We start from the raw sequence: 17012 nt of genomic DNA, 5'->3' as shown, positions 1-17012 counted from the left end.
ACACCCTCAATAAAGGAGTGGTTCTGCAGGGGGGGGGGCACAGACCACATCTCAGTACCAATGCTTTCTGGCTGATGTTTTGGTCACTTTTGAATGTTGGTTGCGCTTTCACACTCGTGGTAGCATGAGACGGACTCCACAACCCACAGAAGATGCTCAGGTAGTGCAGCTCATCCAGGATGGCACATCAATGACAGCTGTGGCAAGAAGATTTGCCGTGTCTGTCAGCGTGGTGTCCAGAGGCTGGAGGCGCTACCAGGAGACAGGCCAGTACACCAGGAGACGTAGATGGGGCCATAGGAGGGCAACAACCCAGCAGCAGGACCGCTACCTCCACCTTTGTGCAAGGAGGAACAGGAGGAGCACTGCCAGAGCCCTGCAAAATGACCTCCAGCAGGCCACAAATGTGCATGTGCCTGCACAAACTGTTAGAAACCGACTCCATGAGGGTGGTATGAGGGCCAGACGTCCACAGATGAGGGTTGTGCTCACAGCCCAACACCGTGCAGGACGCTTGGCATTTGCCGCAGAACACCAGGATAGGCAAAGTCACCTCTGGTGTCCTGTGCGCTTCACAGATTAAAGTAGGGTTCACACTGAGCACATGTGACAGACATGACAGAGTCTGGAGACGTCGTGGAGAGCGATCTGCTGCCTGCAACATCCTTCAGCATGACCGGTTTGGCAGTGGGTCAGTAATGGTGTGGGGTGGCAGTTCTTTGGAGGGCCGTACTGCCCTCCATGTGCTCGCCAGAGGTAGCCCGACTGCCATTATGTACCGAAATGAGATCCTCAGACCCCTTATGAGACCATATGCTGGGTTCCTCCTAATGCAGGACAATGCCAGACCTCATGTGGTTGGAGTGTGTCAGCAGTTCCTTCAAGATGAAGGCATTGAAGCTATGGACCGGCCCGCCCGTTCCAGAGACCTGAATCCGATTGAGCACATCTGGGACATCATGTCTCGCTCTATCCACCAACGTCACGTTGCACCACAGACTGTCCAGGAGTTGGCGGATGCTTTAGTCCAGGTCTAGGAGGAGATCGCACAGGAGACAATCCACAACCTCATCAGGAGCATGCCCAGGCGTTGTAGGGAGGTCATACAGGCACGTGGAGACCACACACAGTACGGAGCCTCATTTTGACTTGTTTTAAGGACATTACATCAAAGTTGCATCAGCCTGTTTTTCCACTTTAATTTAAAATCCAGGTCTCCATTGGTTAATCAATTTGATTTCCATTGATGATTTTTGTATGATTTTGTTGTCAGCACATTCAACTTTGTACAGAACAAAGTATTCAATGAGAATATTTCATTCAGATCTAGGATGTGTTATTTGAGTGTTCCCTTTATTTTTTTGAGCACTCACTTCATTCCTGCTGTTCTGCACAGGGCCCATGTACTGGTGTAGGGAGCAAATATCCATTAGTCCAGGTGGCCCCGAGCCCCTGTAGGTCCAAAGTCACAGACCCAATGCGTTTCCCCCTCCTATGGTTGTGAGGGTTCCAAGGGGACAACAATAAGATGCTGTTCTAATAGTAATGATGGGCTCATTGTGAACCCCAATGGGGACAGTGATGATGATTTCTGTAAAGCGCTGAGGAATTTGATGGTGCTATACAAGCATGAAAAATTAACTAGGGATCCATCCATTTATGGAAAGGAAGGGGGGGGGGGGGGGACAACACACACACACACACACACACACACACACACACACACACACACACACACACACACACCTCTTCCAAATATCTTCAGAAAATTAAAATCTACAGCAAAAAAAGTATTTCCCACTACAAAATTCTGGTTTTTGACCATCTCAAAAAAGAAACCCTTGTGGTCTTAATTTATCATTTGCAAAAAAATTTATTTGTTATTTTTTTTTTTTTTTTTTAAATCTTGTGGTATCTGTTGACTTTTTGCAGCAAATTCTTTACATGGCACATGTGGTGAATGAATTTTGTGTCGTCAAAGATGCCCTTTTAGTTTTCCCTTTACCTTTTTTGACACTTTTTAGCACATAAAAAGTAGCAAAATTTGACTATTTCAGGCGTACATAAAATCATTCCAAGGGGGACAGTAGTATATTTGGGAGACATGTTTAAAACAACCTAAAATATCTAGAAATACCAAATCACGCCCACTATAATGGTAAAAAAAATTAAATATAAATATTTGTTTTAGTCATAATGGGCGTGTCCTTGGGGGGTGGTTGGACAAAAAAAAAAAAAAATAAACAAAGTAGACATTAAAAAGGCTGCAAATTAAGAGAAAATAAGGCGCAAGAGAAAAAACAGCTGAAAAACACCAAAAACTAGGCCCAAACCCACAAATGCAATATGATTTGGGCCCTTGGAATCTCCAGCGTGAGCAACCATCATGTATTCTACAGTACAAAAGGATTGCAAAAAAACAAGATTTTGTTTCCCGCAGCAAAGTACTTCCATACAGTGTACAATGCGGTCTGTAACTGCATAGAGATCTATTATTCCCGCAGTGTAGAGTTATCAAAAGAGTGGTCATAATGACAGCGCAATGTTACTTCAGCAAATTGTGTAATCTATCTCCTGAGAGTAGGACAAACTTTATATAATTTAAAACATATGTGTCGCAATTTAAGTAGCATTTCTTCAAAATAAGCAAAATTTGCAGTTTGGAATAGGATGTCGCTACCATCATAGTAATTTGAGTAGTAAGATTTTGAGCAATTTTTTTTTTTTTTTTTTTTTAACTCAAAATGAATGATTGCAGTGAGAAAAATCCAGGATTGGGTCTCTGATGATCCATAATATACATATAATGAATCAGAGGGAGAAAGGATTATTACATCACACCCCATTCAGGATTTTCTAGAAGTAAGCAATATGAACAAAAGTCACAAATATGTCGAAATGAAATACAGGTAGCGTTAGATTTTTTTCATTTGTCATCAGTGTGCAATCTGTCTTTATACAGAAGCAGTTGGTAAAGTTTACAAGAATAAATACAGTTTCCTGTGTTAAAGAATTCAAATATATCTGTAAAAATTGGATGTTATACAGCGGCTCTGAATGGAATACAATTTTTATTGTCTCTACAAGTCCCCCCTAAAATTGTAAAGTGCTGCGGAATATGTTGGTGCGATAATTTTTATTTTTATTATTATTTTGGCACACAGGTTTGAATGGGGAGTGTCATCCAACACACGGAAGACACTAGTACATTCTGAAATTTTTCACAGGTAAATTTGGTCTGGAAAAACAAAAAACACACACACCATGTCATCAACACTGCCCCATTGAAATACATTTGTCTGAATGCTGTTCGTTTCATGGACCGAAAATACAGTCGTGTAAAGTTCGCTAAGGACAAAGACTCTACAATCTGAGGATGGATGATGTTAGCTGATTTTTTGGAAAGTTAAGGCACTGCCAAATAAGGGATAGGGTGGAGATGAGAGAAAACAAGCAGGTGGGAAGGTGTATTTAAATGATTGGCTCAGCAGTGAAGCACCGAGTGGAAGGACATCTTTTGGACAGAGTCCTTTAAAGTCATCCCTCATCCACAGGATAAGGTTGTGTTGCCCAACTCCAGTCCTCAAGAGCCACCAACAAATCAAATTTTCAGGTACTCCTTAGTATTGCCCACATGATAATTTCATCACTTTTGAAGTACTAAGGAAATCTTAAAAACATAACCTGTTGGTGGCTCGAGGGCTGGAGTTGGGGGGGGGGGGGGGGGGGGGGGGGCGACACTGGATACGACATAACTTAAGGACCCCAAACACTAATGTTGGCCGCACTTGCGAATATCAAAAGGTTAGTCCGATACTCTATATCGGTGCCAACCAACTGATGGTCGGGCATGATGTCAATCATGCATGTCCAATTTCAGTCTGCCAACCACTTTGTCCTCTCAGAGATAAGCCACAGGCCCATGTGTTCTCCAGCACTTTTCCTATGAAGAACACAGGCGAGCTTGGCCAAAGGAGCAATCCTGAGTATGAAGAGTGAGCTGAGCTGGCCTTCGTCCAAATGATCGGCTGAATCATCGTTCGACTGAAAACCATCTAATCTGTATGGAGGACTGAATGCTAGGAGCTCTGCAATCCTGAAAATGGCACTCTGCAGACTTCAGTCTGAATGGAGCAGAAGTTGAACACATTAATTTCCCCAGTACCAACAATCCGCTGCCTCGGAGTAACCCTTGACACTGCCCTGTCCTTCAAACCCCACATCCAAGCTCTCACCACCTCCTGTTGCCTCCAGCTCAAAAATATTTCCAGAATCAGTCCTTTCCTCAACCTTCAATCTACTAAACTGCTTGTGCATGCCTTCATCTCCCGCCTCGACTACTGCAACATCCTCCTTTGTGGCCTACCTGCTAACACTCTTGCACCCCTCCAGTCCATCCTCAACTCTGCTGCGCGACTGGTCCATCTCTTGACTCGTTATTCCTCTGCTACCCCACTTTGCAGATCCCTTAAAGGGTTGTCCACTACTTTAACATTGATGCACTATCCAAAGGATAGGGCATCAATGTATGATTGGCCAGGCTCCCGCTCGCGGCACCCCCGCCGATCTGCTATCGGTTCCGGCGGCCGGAAGTGCTTACCTGCGGGGCTAGGCCTTCAAGTGGTAGTGGCCGCCGCAGTCAACTGCAGATCCGCCTCTCATTCAATTGAGCGGCCACTACCACTTGACCGCGGATTCCCGCAGGTGAGCACTTCCGGCCGGCAGCCACCGCCACCGATAAAGCTATGTGCCCACGTTGCATTTATGAAGCAGAAAATTTCTGCTGCATAAATGCAAGTCCTCTCCCGGAAAAACGCATGCGGAATTCCGCACGCGTTTATCGCGCATTTTTCGCGCGTTTATCACGCGGAATTGCCTTGCGTTTTTTATGCATTGGACAAAGGCAATTCCGCTTGCGGAAACGCAAAATTAAATGACATGCTGCGGATTTTTGAACGCGGCATAAACGCTGCGGAAAAATCCGCAGCATGTGCATAGAACTTGCGGAATCCCATTGGGGACCATGGGGTGCGGATATACATGCGTTTTTCAAGCGTTTACGCTGCGGAAATTCCGCAGCATATACGCTTGAAAAATGCTACGTGGGCACACAGCCTAACAGCTGTTATCGGATAGGGCATCAATGTAAAAGTAGTGGACAACTTCTTTAACTGGCTCCCAATTGCCCAGCGTATCCAGTTCAAACTACTAACACTGACCTACAAAGCCATCCATAACCTCTCTCCTTCGTACATCTCTGAATTAATCCCCCGATACACTCCCTTACGTAATTACAGTCCTCCCAAGACCTCCTTCTCTCCTCCACACTTATTTGGTCCTCGTCCAATCGCCTCCAAGATTTCTCCCGAATATCCCCCATCCTATGGAATTCTGTGCCTCAACACGTCCGATTATCCGCCACACCTGGATCCTTCAGACGGAACCTGAAAACCCATCTGTTCAAACAAGCTTACAGCCTGCCATGACCTTGCTTCCTGCCACCTCAACACCGGAGCTACTGCAACCCTCAACCTACTGTCTCCTTCCCCGTATAATGTAAGACTGCAAGGGCAGGGTCCTGTTCCTTCTGTACCAGTCTATCATTGTTAGTTTTACTTTAAGTGATCTGTATTTTTTATGTAACCCCTCCTTATGTACAGCACCATCTGTATTTGGTATGTAACCCCTCCTTATGTACAGCACCATGGAATCAATAATTCATTCCATTCATTGTCTATAGGATTGTCAGAAAGAGCAGAAGGTTGTACTGTCTCTGGAAGTCCGACAGCGTATGTGCTCGACCACTGCTGCAATAAGAGTCCCGTTCTCAGGATCGCTGTGGACCACTGGATGGATAAGTTTCAACCTTGGCAGCAGGGACTTCATAAGGAAAGATTGCCTCTGAGAAAAATTTCAGTACTTTGGCACCATTTGAAACAAATATTGCATCATTGCCATTCCCTTACCAAAGTAGAGCCAAAAGGGAAAGGTTTTTGTAAAAAGAACCCCAAAAAACAAACAAAAAAAAAAACAACACACAACAACATTACTGTGGTAAAATCTCTAACTTTTAACCCACCTCATTATGTTTTCACCACTGAGGGTATGTGCAGACGAGCATTCCAGCCTACGGCCCCGACACTGCAGAGGAGCCGCGTGCGGATATGTAAATGAGCTAATTTTTTTTTTTTTTTTTAAAACCTACGGACTTTCCCCATAGAGAATAGGTCTATGGGGAAAGTCTGCATGCGGAACAGCAGGAGAAATTGACATGCTGCGGTCTGGAAAACGTGCCGCATGTCAGTTTCCACGGGTGCACAGAGACGCATAGTGGGCATGGGATTTGTACAAATCCCATCCACTACGCTGTAGCTGCTGGCCGCTGCATCAGCCCGTAGCGGCTCCGGATCATCTGCACACACCCTTACAAGTATATATGGTGTAGCTTTAGTAATATAATAAACAACAAACTTAACTGACACTTTACCACATAGGCCGAATAAGAAAAAAGCAAGCATGCATATATACACACAAAGATTTTGTCGTGTGTTAGTTTACAAGTCTAAAATAGCTGTTGAAGAGGCAAAAATTATAAAGCCAATACATTACTAGGTAATAATACTTTATTCTACCATCTCTGTGTAATGTCACTCAACAATGTGAAATATAAAAACAGCATTTTATTATAGAAACAGCAGCTGCAGATGGAGAGCTGTCCGTAGAATACAAGACCTGTTTATGGAAGCCTGTGTACTCTAAGGAACACGCCTCACTGTATTTTAGAGAAATTATATTCATACAGTTCCCCATTATAAGGGCTTAATAGCTTTTTTTTTGGAAGAAAAAAAAAAAATATTTTGACAGATTTTCAGATGCAAGACATTGTACGCTGCATCTTTGATCTGCATGAAAAGCTCTCAAAAATCAATGAAAAACCACCCCCACCCTTCTCCCCTCTGAGGTTATTTGATCCCATTTGCTAAAAAACAGGGAACAAAGACATCATAAGTCAATCCCCAAAGTACATAAAAAGGCGTCCAATAAAAAGCAGCCAGGCAAGTGTTGTTATTCAGTACACATACAAATTAACGCAGATTGAAGGGCATCTGCACAATGCACTAGGGATACTATTGCAGTACTACTCTCTCAAAGTGTAACTGAAGTGGACAGAAGATGGGAGCACCTCAAGCAATGAACAAAAAAAGCTCTACTAGAAGATATGAGAAAACTCCTTATGTCAATTAGGCAGGAAAAGCCATTCACTAATGCCCCAAACAAGAAGACCCCAAGTAAGACTATGTTCACAAGTCCAGTAGTGATCAGTTACAACGGATCCAGCAGCAATACATTGGCTAAAATGTTTTGTCTGCACAACTTTTTAGCCAACTTTTAAACAACTGCTCTCTGCTGGATAAGTTTTTTAACACTGAAGTCTATGGAAGATGGATCTGCTAATTAGCCATCAGTTTTTCTTACATTTGTAACGGATACGCTCTTTGCTTACTGAATCCTGTCATGTCCACAATTTGCAGATGTGACTTGTACACAGAGTTCAGTGCTCGTCTGAACTTACTTGTACTGTGGCTCTGCAGTAATATTTGGAAAATTGCAGCGCAAGAGAAGAGATCAGCTGTAAGATCACTCCCTCATCCCTGCAGCCAGAAATTCACAGTATTTGTTAGTAAGATTCTCCCACTTAGAAACAAGATTTCTTGTTGTCAGCAAAAACACAAGGAGGGGAGAAAGCACACACATTACACAAAAGCCTATTAAAAGGTAATACCTATCGGAATATTATCTATTTCTAAGCCCAAACACAACAATTTGTTATTCAGCATTTTTTTAATACTTGGAAGGAATGCATTGAAAGCCACTTTAACTCTTTGCATTTTTTGTAACATTTAGAACATGCATTTTTTTCTGGCATTTTATGTCATTTAGACAAGCCCATGTAAAAAAAAACATCATTTCTGGCATGATTGTTTTCTTTTAAAGCAAAAATCTCCCAAAACATCTTAAAAATATACTTCCATAACTACTTGACTTGTAACATCTGACCAGTTTTTCACTTTATTAACTACTTTCTTCTTTGGGTTTTTATTTATTATTATAGCACCATTTATTCCATGGTGCTTTACATGTGAAAAAGGGGTATACGTACAAGAACAATTACAATAATCTTGAACAAAACATGACGGCGACTGGTACAGGAGGAGCGAGGTCCCTGCCCGCGAGGGCTCACAGTCTACAAGGAATGGGTGAGGATACACTAGGTGAGGGCATTAGTTATCAAAAACACCACTTGAACCCAGCCCAAGGCCTTATTCAGACAGTTTTTTTGCGTGTTTCATCAGTAAGTTAGTTTTTACCATCAGTGATTTTTCACTGATAAAAAATAAACTGCAAAGCTTCTCCTATATATTGTGCTTGGAATCTTTGCCAGCACTCAGATCGTACACTGGTGGCCTTAGTCTTCTGTCCATGATTTTCACTGTCCCATGGACTAGTACGGGTAATTTTCATCTGTGACTCCGATCAAAAACAGACATGTTTAATTTTATTGTGGCTAAATAGTCTGCACAAAAACAATCCTGTGAATAGCACCATAGACTTTAATGGGTATGAAAAACAGATATCTGAATGAGGCCTTAAAAGGAATTGTGGAATAGTAGAAAAAAAAATTAATTACTACAAGAAGCCAGAAAAAAAAATATCATGTGACAATTAGATCAAATATATTTTCGAAATTACACGAAAGGAGATTGAGGAAGCACTCAGCCACAAGCATTTATCCACTATGCTTCATGCTTGTCAACTCCAAATACATGGTGGAGCTTTTAATAGCTATACAAAACTTGGAAGGGTAAGAATATATAATTCATGATATTCATTCAGGAACACTTAGGGAATCACACCAGCGCAATTCTCCCTAAAGTTATAAGTGATTGAATGTTTTAGCATCACTGGCTGCTCTGCATCCTAATATGGCCAGGCTGGCAGCATTACAATAAAAGTAATCTTCATTACTGCTCTTGCAATTTGTCAAGATGTATTTGCATGTGCCCTCTATCAAGGAATCCAAATAAAAAAAATGTGATTCAAACCCCATGACTAATTAACTTAATACCAAATCATCCAAAAGCAAGAGTATTAAGGGAAGAAATGAACAGCTAGACTGCTGGATTTGCAGGAAGAGAAACAAAATATTAGAAAAACACTGCAAGGCCTAAAATGTGAGCGCTAAAAATTTAAGGATACAGAGCTATTTACTCACCACTGGTTTGGATAAATCAATGTGCAAATAATTTTATATGTGCACATCTTATTAGGGTATGTGCCCTTGATTAAGCTATAGCAGCGCTTTGGACGCAGCGTCTCCGCAACAGAAATTGACATGCGGCGGCTCGTAAAGCCGCGCCGCCATTAAGCTTATGCAGCATCAAATAGAAGCACAGTGGGCATGGGATTTCTATAAATCCCATCCACTGTGCTTCTACTGAAGAACGCAGCATTTTGGAAGCAGTGCAGGTGAGCTGCGTCCAAAAACGTGGCTATTACGGCTCGCGGGCACGCAGCCTTAGGGAATATTCACAAGCTTCAAATTTCTTTTGTTGCAAATTTCTGCGACTGCAAAACAGTTCAACTGAATAGGATTGTTTGGCAGCCAACATTTGGATTTCTGTAAGGCCAGTTTCACATGGACTCGGCTCGGATCACAATACCTGGCCCAACTGACTCGACTCTAGACCTGTGCTAACTGCTTAACATAGGTTTATGAAGCAAATAGGTCAGGACCGGAGACACGGCGAATGGGCCAGGTATTGCGATCATAGCACGGTACATGTTTCATGGAGGTGTGAAACCTGTATAAGGCTGTGTTCACACGATGCGTATTTCATGCGTTTCCGCGGCGTTTTTGCAGTTGCGTAAACGCCGCGGAAACGCATGAAAAACGCATGGTAGAAGGGAAGCAATGTTCCCCAATGGAAATCCGCATGTGCTGTGCCCATGATGCGGATTTTTCCGCAGCGTTAACGCTGCGGTCAAAAATCCGCAGCATGTCAATTAATTTTGCGGAAACGCGGCGATTTCGCCGCCATTGACTTGCATTAGAACACGCCAATTCCGCAAGACAGCATTTGTACTTGCGTAATTGGTGCGTTCTAATGTGCGGATGGTACCCGGGTGTGGAGGAGAGGAGAGTCTCATCCACACCCAGGTACCATTAAAAAACCTGTAAAAGAAGAATAAAATAAAAAATAAATGTATTCTTACCTTCTGTCGGCCCGCGCAGCGCTCCCGCTTGGTTCCCGGCACTTGCAGTGAGTTGTAGGACCTGCGGTGACGTCAGAGTCATGTGACGGGTCACGTGACGCTGACGTCGGCAGGTCTTTCAATTCAAAGTTGCCGGCGAGGGAGAACAGATTGAGCAGGACAGCGCGGGCCATCGGAGGTAAGTATATACACTCTCTCGGTTCACACTGTATAAATCCATGCTGTTTGCATGGATTTATATAGTGTGACCTAGTTATCAAGCACTTTCCAGGTGATGCTAACATCGCCTGGAAAGCGCTTGTGAATCTGCATGCGGAAACGCATGTGAATCTGCATGTGGATCCGCATGTATTCTGCAGGAAAAACGCATGCACAATCTGCATGCGTTTTTTCTGCCAGGGAGATGCAGAAATGATGCAGAAATTTTCTGCTTCATTTCTGCATCGTGTGCACATAGCCTAAGCCTCATTCAGATTAGTGGAACATTCACAGACAATACTGCAACAAATCTGACACATGCAGACATGCCATTAGATGGCTACCAAGTTCCTGGTAAAACTATCGCCAATACATCAGATTTGCTTCTAACGCCTAACTTATTAGGTAGTTTTGTTTTTGGCCCTGTTCATATCACTGCAAGAGCCTTTGATCTGTGGTATAAGTCAGGAGGATCTCCGGAAGTTTAAAGAGGTTGTCTGGAACTTTTTTTTTTTTTTAAAGTTGCCCAATGTATTCAGCATGTGGGTAAAAGTATCTCTGTAAATACCTTGTGTTGCAGATAATGCCTGTGAGTAGCGCTATCACTGGCCGCTCACAGGCATCATGTGACCCCCGGCTGCAGCCGGCGCTAACATCCGCTGACGTCACGACAAGTCCAGGCTGCAGCCGGGGGTCTCTCTCTTCTGGGTTCCAACGGTGGCTGCTGGGTTGTGGGTGGGGTTATTCCCCTGCGTCACACCCGGCATCAATCGCGCGCTCTCCCTCTCCCCATTCATTGGGAAAGTGCGTGGTGGATGCTGGGTGTAACGCAGGGAATAACCCCACCCACAACCCAGCAGCCATCGCGGGGACCCCAGCGCAGAGTCACGCCTCACTTGTCGTGACGTCAGCGCGGGGTCACGTGATGCCTGTGAGTGGCCACCGATAGCGACGCTCACAGGCATTATCAGCAACACAAGGTATTTACAAATATACTTATGCCCACATGCTGAATACATTGGGCAATTTAAAAAAAAGAGTACCGGACAACTTGTTTTTTTTGCATCACATTTTATCAACTTGTCAGTGGCTGTCGGGGACTACATCAGAAGCCCTGAAAAACGGGATTCGGACATTTGAGCTGACTAGGCCCATTTACGTTAATGATGTAGATGGAGTCACCATGTGCTCTGTCGAACATAATTTCTGGTAGTATCCGCCTATTTGATGCTAGCACCAAAACATGGTCAACTGCAAATTGTGCTCACCTCAAATAGGTGGATACTGCCGAAAAATTATATCTAAAAGAGCACAATGTCAATCCATCTGCATGATTAAAGTAAATGGGCCTGTCAGCGCAAACGCCCAAACACAGTTTTAGTTTCAGGGTTTCAGATGTAAGGTCCGATGGAGCAACTTAGGAGTACATAAAACGTGATGTGAGCCCGGCCTAAATGCTCATTGAGTCGGCTGTGCAATATGGTCCGAGCATGGACCACAATGCACGGACTGACTGAGGATCTCCCGACCCAACTGTGACGGCCTCATATTTCTATAAAGCTGTTATTCTTGAGTCGGGAAACTTGCGGTCAGTCCGTGCTGCACGGATGTCTGAATAAGCTGAACTAAACCAGGGAACATACAGCAAAGTACTGGGCTCCAAAAACACACTCTGTTGGCATATGCTTTGTGATACCGTGGGAGTTTTTCAATAAATGCCTCAAGTAAGTTACAAACAGACCCTTAAAGTATATGGCAATTTTTTCTGCCTGGCTAAGAGAAATTTTAAACTAATTCCTTAGCCTGTGTGCCCACTATGTGTTTAAGCGTTTCCGCAGCGGCAATTCCGCTGCAGAAACGCTTAAAAAACGCTTGGTAGAAGGCCTGCCATGTTCCCCAATGATAATCCGCATGTGCTGTGCACATGCTGCGGATTATCATTGCGGAAAAATAAGCAGCACTACCAATTATCTTGCGGAAGCGCTGTGTTTTCGCTGCCATTGACTTGCATTGGACCGCATGACATCCGCATCACTGCATCTGTACATGCGGAATCCATGAGTTTCAATGTGCGGATGGTACCCGGGTTTGGAGAAGAGGAGACTCCTCTGGACCTGGATACCATAGAACCTGTAAAAAAAAAAAGAAATAAAAAAAAAAATAAACATTATACTTACCTTCTGATGGCCCCCGATGTCCTTGTCTCTGCTTGCCGGCAGCTCGTGGTAGACTAAAGGACCCACGCTGACGTCATTTAGTCATGTGACGACTGACGTCGGCAGGTCCTTAAATCTACCGCGAGCTGCCGGCAAGCAGAGACAAGGACTCTGGGGACCATCAGAAGGTAAGTATATATTTATTTTTTACCATTCTTTCGGTCACACTATATAAATTTATGCTGTGGATGTGACTAAGTTGTCAAGCACTTTCCAAGTGATGCTAAAAATCGCTTGGAAAGCGCTTGTCAACCCGTATGTGGAAATGCATGTGAAGAACACTTCACATCCGCTTGTCCCTGGCAGGAAAAATGCATGTACAATCCTCAGAAACGCTCAGGAAAAATCGGGAGCATTTCTGCATCCTGGGCACACAGCCTTAAAGGGTTTGTCCGGCACCACAAGCCCACAACCTACTGGGTCCTATTATAATAGGCAAAACAGATTTAGAAGACCTACTGATCATGTACCTACTTCTTGTAGGCATCTGTGGATGCTAAATCTTAGCAATTTCTCTACCTTAATATTCACTCTACACAAACACAAGTATTTTAGGATAAAAGTGATCTCCGTAACAAAAAAAAAGTTGAAAAACATTATAGCAGTTTCATAGAAACAAAAAGGTTATTCAAGTCATAAAATGTTAAAATTTAACAGGAACTAAAAAAAAAAAAAACTTCCCTAAATACATACAAGACAGACAAACCCAAGTTCAACACGCACGGCCATACCATAAAAGTAATCAATTTCAGGTTTGTGTCATTGTTGTAAAGATAAAATAGTTGGCAATTCTAAACTTTGGACCTTTAAAAAAAAAAAAAAAAATTGTACTTAACTTGCCTTCGAAACAAAGTCATAAAAGTTACTTGACCAATGAGCTCTAAATATTCAAATTATCTCTAAAAAGCCCCATTAATTAATTGAGGGGTAAAAGGTAACTTATAAGATTGCATAAATGTATAATATCTAGCCCACACCTAATAAAATCAAATGTAACAGGATGCCAAGTCACTGACAAACCAGGAAACTGGGCATTATTGGGTAGGTGCGCACGATCAGTATTTGCTTGCAGAAATTTCTGCAGCGTTTCTGCACCTCTTAGCAGCAAAAACGCAGGCAAAAATGCTGATCATGTGCACAGAGCTTGCAAAATCTCATAGAAAATCCTGGGATAATGGTTGCAGTGCATTTTTTGGGGCCAATTCTGCATAAAAAAAAAAAAAAAAAAACCACACACCATGTACACATAGCCTTAGGGTATATGCACACATTAAGTATTTGGTGCAGAAATTTCTTTAACTCTTGGCAGGAAAAACACTTCATAAAACAGGTATTTGTTAAATTTTTCCATGAGTTTTTGTTGCACATTTTTTTACCCAATGATTAGTATGAGTGAAATCTACAGCAAAAACGCTGAAATATGCAAGTCAAAAATAAGCAATGTGTGCATGATTTTGCTGGCCATCGTGAATCCCTTTGTGAAATCTGAGCAGAAAAAAAAAAAACACAACAAATCTGCAATGTGTGCACAGGCCCACTGTTCACCTTTTGTTCTAGGGCCAAAACAGTCTACCCAAACCTGTGGCTCCTCTGGGTGTTGCAAAACTACATCTCCCAGTATGCCCCTGACAGTTACTGCTAAGGAATGCTGACCACTCACCAGAAACCATTCACAACCTAGAAACCTCTGCTGCAGCCTAAATAAAAATCTCAGTAAAAAATGTTGCAAGCAAAAAGACTGTTTTAGGGTCAAGTGCAATTTTAGAGCCTAATAATCACTTCCTCTTCGCAGCAATCAAGTATGGAAACGTATTGTCTATCATGAACCGAAAACACTTAACCATGCCAAGCTTCTGCAGAGAAAGGGTTAACAAGTCTTGAAATTTACATTAACGCCAAGAAAAACACAAAAACCATCCCCTGCGCCTTTCCCTTTAGGAAACACACAAGCCTTATTACTAGATGTCTGTTCACCCTGCTTTTTCGATCCCATCAAAAGATTGCACGGAGCCTCCGAAATGTGTCAGGGTTAAAAGCGTTTAGTCAACTCCTATCAATCATGTGCAAACTGTAAACCTACAGAATTTTTTTTAGCTCTCGCCCTCCTCCTTCTCCTCATGTAATACGTGCTCAGTTACTGTTTCAGGAAAGGGACAAAGAAACGCTATCGCAGCATGAAATTACATCTCAACCAAAGCACAATTTGCATAATGGGCTTTGCTAAAAAAAAAAAAAAAAAAATTATTTCGAAGCAAAATGCTTAAGATAAATGAAATCAACTTTCCACCAGGAATAATAACAGCAGCAGCACCCACCCCCCTTTGCTGGGGTTTTAACAATACCAACACCCCCCCCCCCCCCCCCCCCCCAAAAAAAAGACAAAAAAAAGCAATTGAGGATGAAATTGAACTAAACAATCCCATGAAAACAAGTGAGGAGGGGATGAAAATCTTCAATTAGAAAACACAAAAGCCTTGCAACTTTTTACGGTGGGGGCGAGAGATTAAATAGCGACTGAATAACACCCGGAATTTAACGCTTTAATTCCCGTCGACAGGACCTTAAAGTGGGGAAGGGGAAAAAAAAAACACACACAAAATAAAAAAAAGCAACCTACTGTAAGAGGGGAGTTTTCATTCATCCCTTGCCCATCCCCCAGCATTCTGCAGCCACCGAAAACGGATCGCCTCTCATATTCCCCGTATGAAGACGAAGAAGAGGGGATCCCCGGGGGGAGTAGGGTGATCCTTAATCATGGGGTGAGCACGGGATCCTCCAGGAAAGGGCAGCAGCACTCAGCAGCGAGCGAGCTAGGCCTCAGGCCCCTCTCACACTCCCCTCTCCTCCTGAGCCTCACCCCCATCCCTGCCCACCATTCAAGGAACACACACACACACAAAAAAAGTGTTTGCAGAAAGAAGGGAGGGGGAGAAAGCGCAAAGCATCAAGTTTCTTTAATTAAACAAACAGCAGATTTATTTTTTTAACACCCCCCCCCCCCCAAAAAAAAAAAAGTCAGATCCAGGCAGTTGTAAATAAATGAGGAATAAAATTACACAGAAACCTGATAATATAATGAGGGAGGAACTGGAAAGTGTGAACACTGGCAGACAAGTCCCCTGCTGCACTTTTACATGGGGGGGGGGGGGTTTAATTAAAAAAAAAAACAAAAAAAAAAATGAATTTTGGGTAATTAGAGGCGCCGGGAGCGCGCACAGGAGGGAGGAGTCGGGTTACGCGCATGCATCGTGCACGCGCCCGGCATTCGAAAGGCGGCCAGAGCGGCGCGAGTTCCCCTCTCGCTCTCTCTACCTGTACCCGCCCCTCTGATCAAACTCCCAGCAACAGCCGGAGACCCGAGCCCGGGGCCGTATGATTGGCCTCTCCCTCAACGGAAAATACTAATAAAAAAAAAAAAAAACTAGCGACCCGATCCCGGGTGCGGAGCCAACTCCCCGCCCAGAGAAGCGCAGCGGACGGCTGGGGAGCATTCTGAGGGGAGCAGTCACATGACCGTTGGAGCCGTTGCCCGCGCGCCGCTCTCCCCTCGCGCACGCCCCTTTCCCGCCGTTTTTTTCCCCCCCTTTACCTCAGAGCAGAGTCACTGCCGCCGCTGTCCGCCCGTGTACGCGGGGACTGGACACAACACCGGTTCCGGGTTTAGTCGTCGTCTCTTTCCTCCTCCCCCTTCTCTCAGTTACCGGGCGGTAAGTTGTGAGGTGACCCGCCGGCTGTGATTTTTGGAAGGTGCGGTGTGTGTATAGAATTAGAGCTTACCTACACAGTGAATGAGCTTGTGCCGCCAAGAGTCAAGTTCCTGTCGAAAACCGCGCCTCTCGATAGAGCATTGCTGGCTCTTACACAGACTCGCCATTTTCTGCTGGCCCCGCACGGAGCCTCCCCCTTCTCTCCGTCCGCCCTCCCATCTTCCTCCCTCCTCCTCGCTCTCCCTCCTCCTCGCTCTCCCCTCTCTCTCTCTCTCTCGATTACGTCGTGCTCGGTGACGTCAGCACGTACAGTTCTGTGTGTGAGGTGAAGGCCCCGCCCATCCCCACTAGCCGCCACAGCCCAGGGCGGCCGGTCACCATGGCGATGCTATACTGCCAGAAAGCGGCGGAGAGAGACCCCCTCTCCTGTCACCACAGCGTGGGGACTACAAGTCCCAGTACGGGTCAGCCGTGGGGAGGTCTCCGGGAGTGCAAGAGAGGGGTGGAACTACAGGTGCCAGCATTTCATGACTTTAGCTACACAGCCTGCAGATTACATTGGCCTGAAACATAATAAAAAGAGAGAGTGCATTCTGTCAGGTACTCATGGGGTTAA

General features: G+C 44.1%; 1 protein-coding gene across 6 annotated transcripts in view; it reads right to left on the bottom strand.

Moving 5' to 3' along the window:
* Positions 1–16654, bottom strand: part of LCOR (ligand dependent nuclear receptor corepressor) — a 78649-nt gene extending 61995 nt beyond the window's left edge. For 2 of the 6 annotated variants that reach the window (XM_073684945.1, XM_073684946.1), the window contains exon 1: positions 16467–16639. In XM_073684945.1, coding sequence (XP_073541046.1) covers positions 16467–16563 — 97 coding nt within the window. In that variant the 5' untranslated portion in view covers positions 16564–16639. Of the gene's footprint in view, positions 1–16466 lie in introns of all 6 variants that reach the window. The other 4 variants (XM_073684950.1, XM_073684949.1, XM_073684948.1 and 1 more) reach the window with 4 other exon arrangements.
* Positions 16655–17012: the final 358 nt, after the last annotated feature.

This window comes from Phyllobates terribilis, unplaced genomic scaffold, assembly GCF_046119375.1.
Source record: "Phyllobates terribilis strain yellow unplaced genomic scaffold, ASM4611937v1 Scaffold_5__5_contigs__length_657084704, whole genome shotgun sequence".
Classification (NCBI taxonomy): Eukaryota; Metazoa; Chordata; class Amphibia; order Anura; family Dendrobatidae; genus Phyllobates; species Phyllobates terribilis.
The sequence above is the reverse complement of the archived record's forward strand: the minus strand, read 5'-3'. Positions and strand labels throughout refer to the sequence as shown.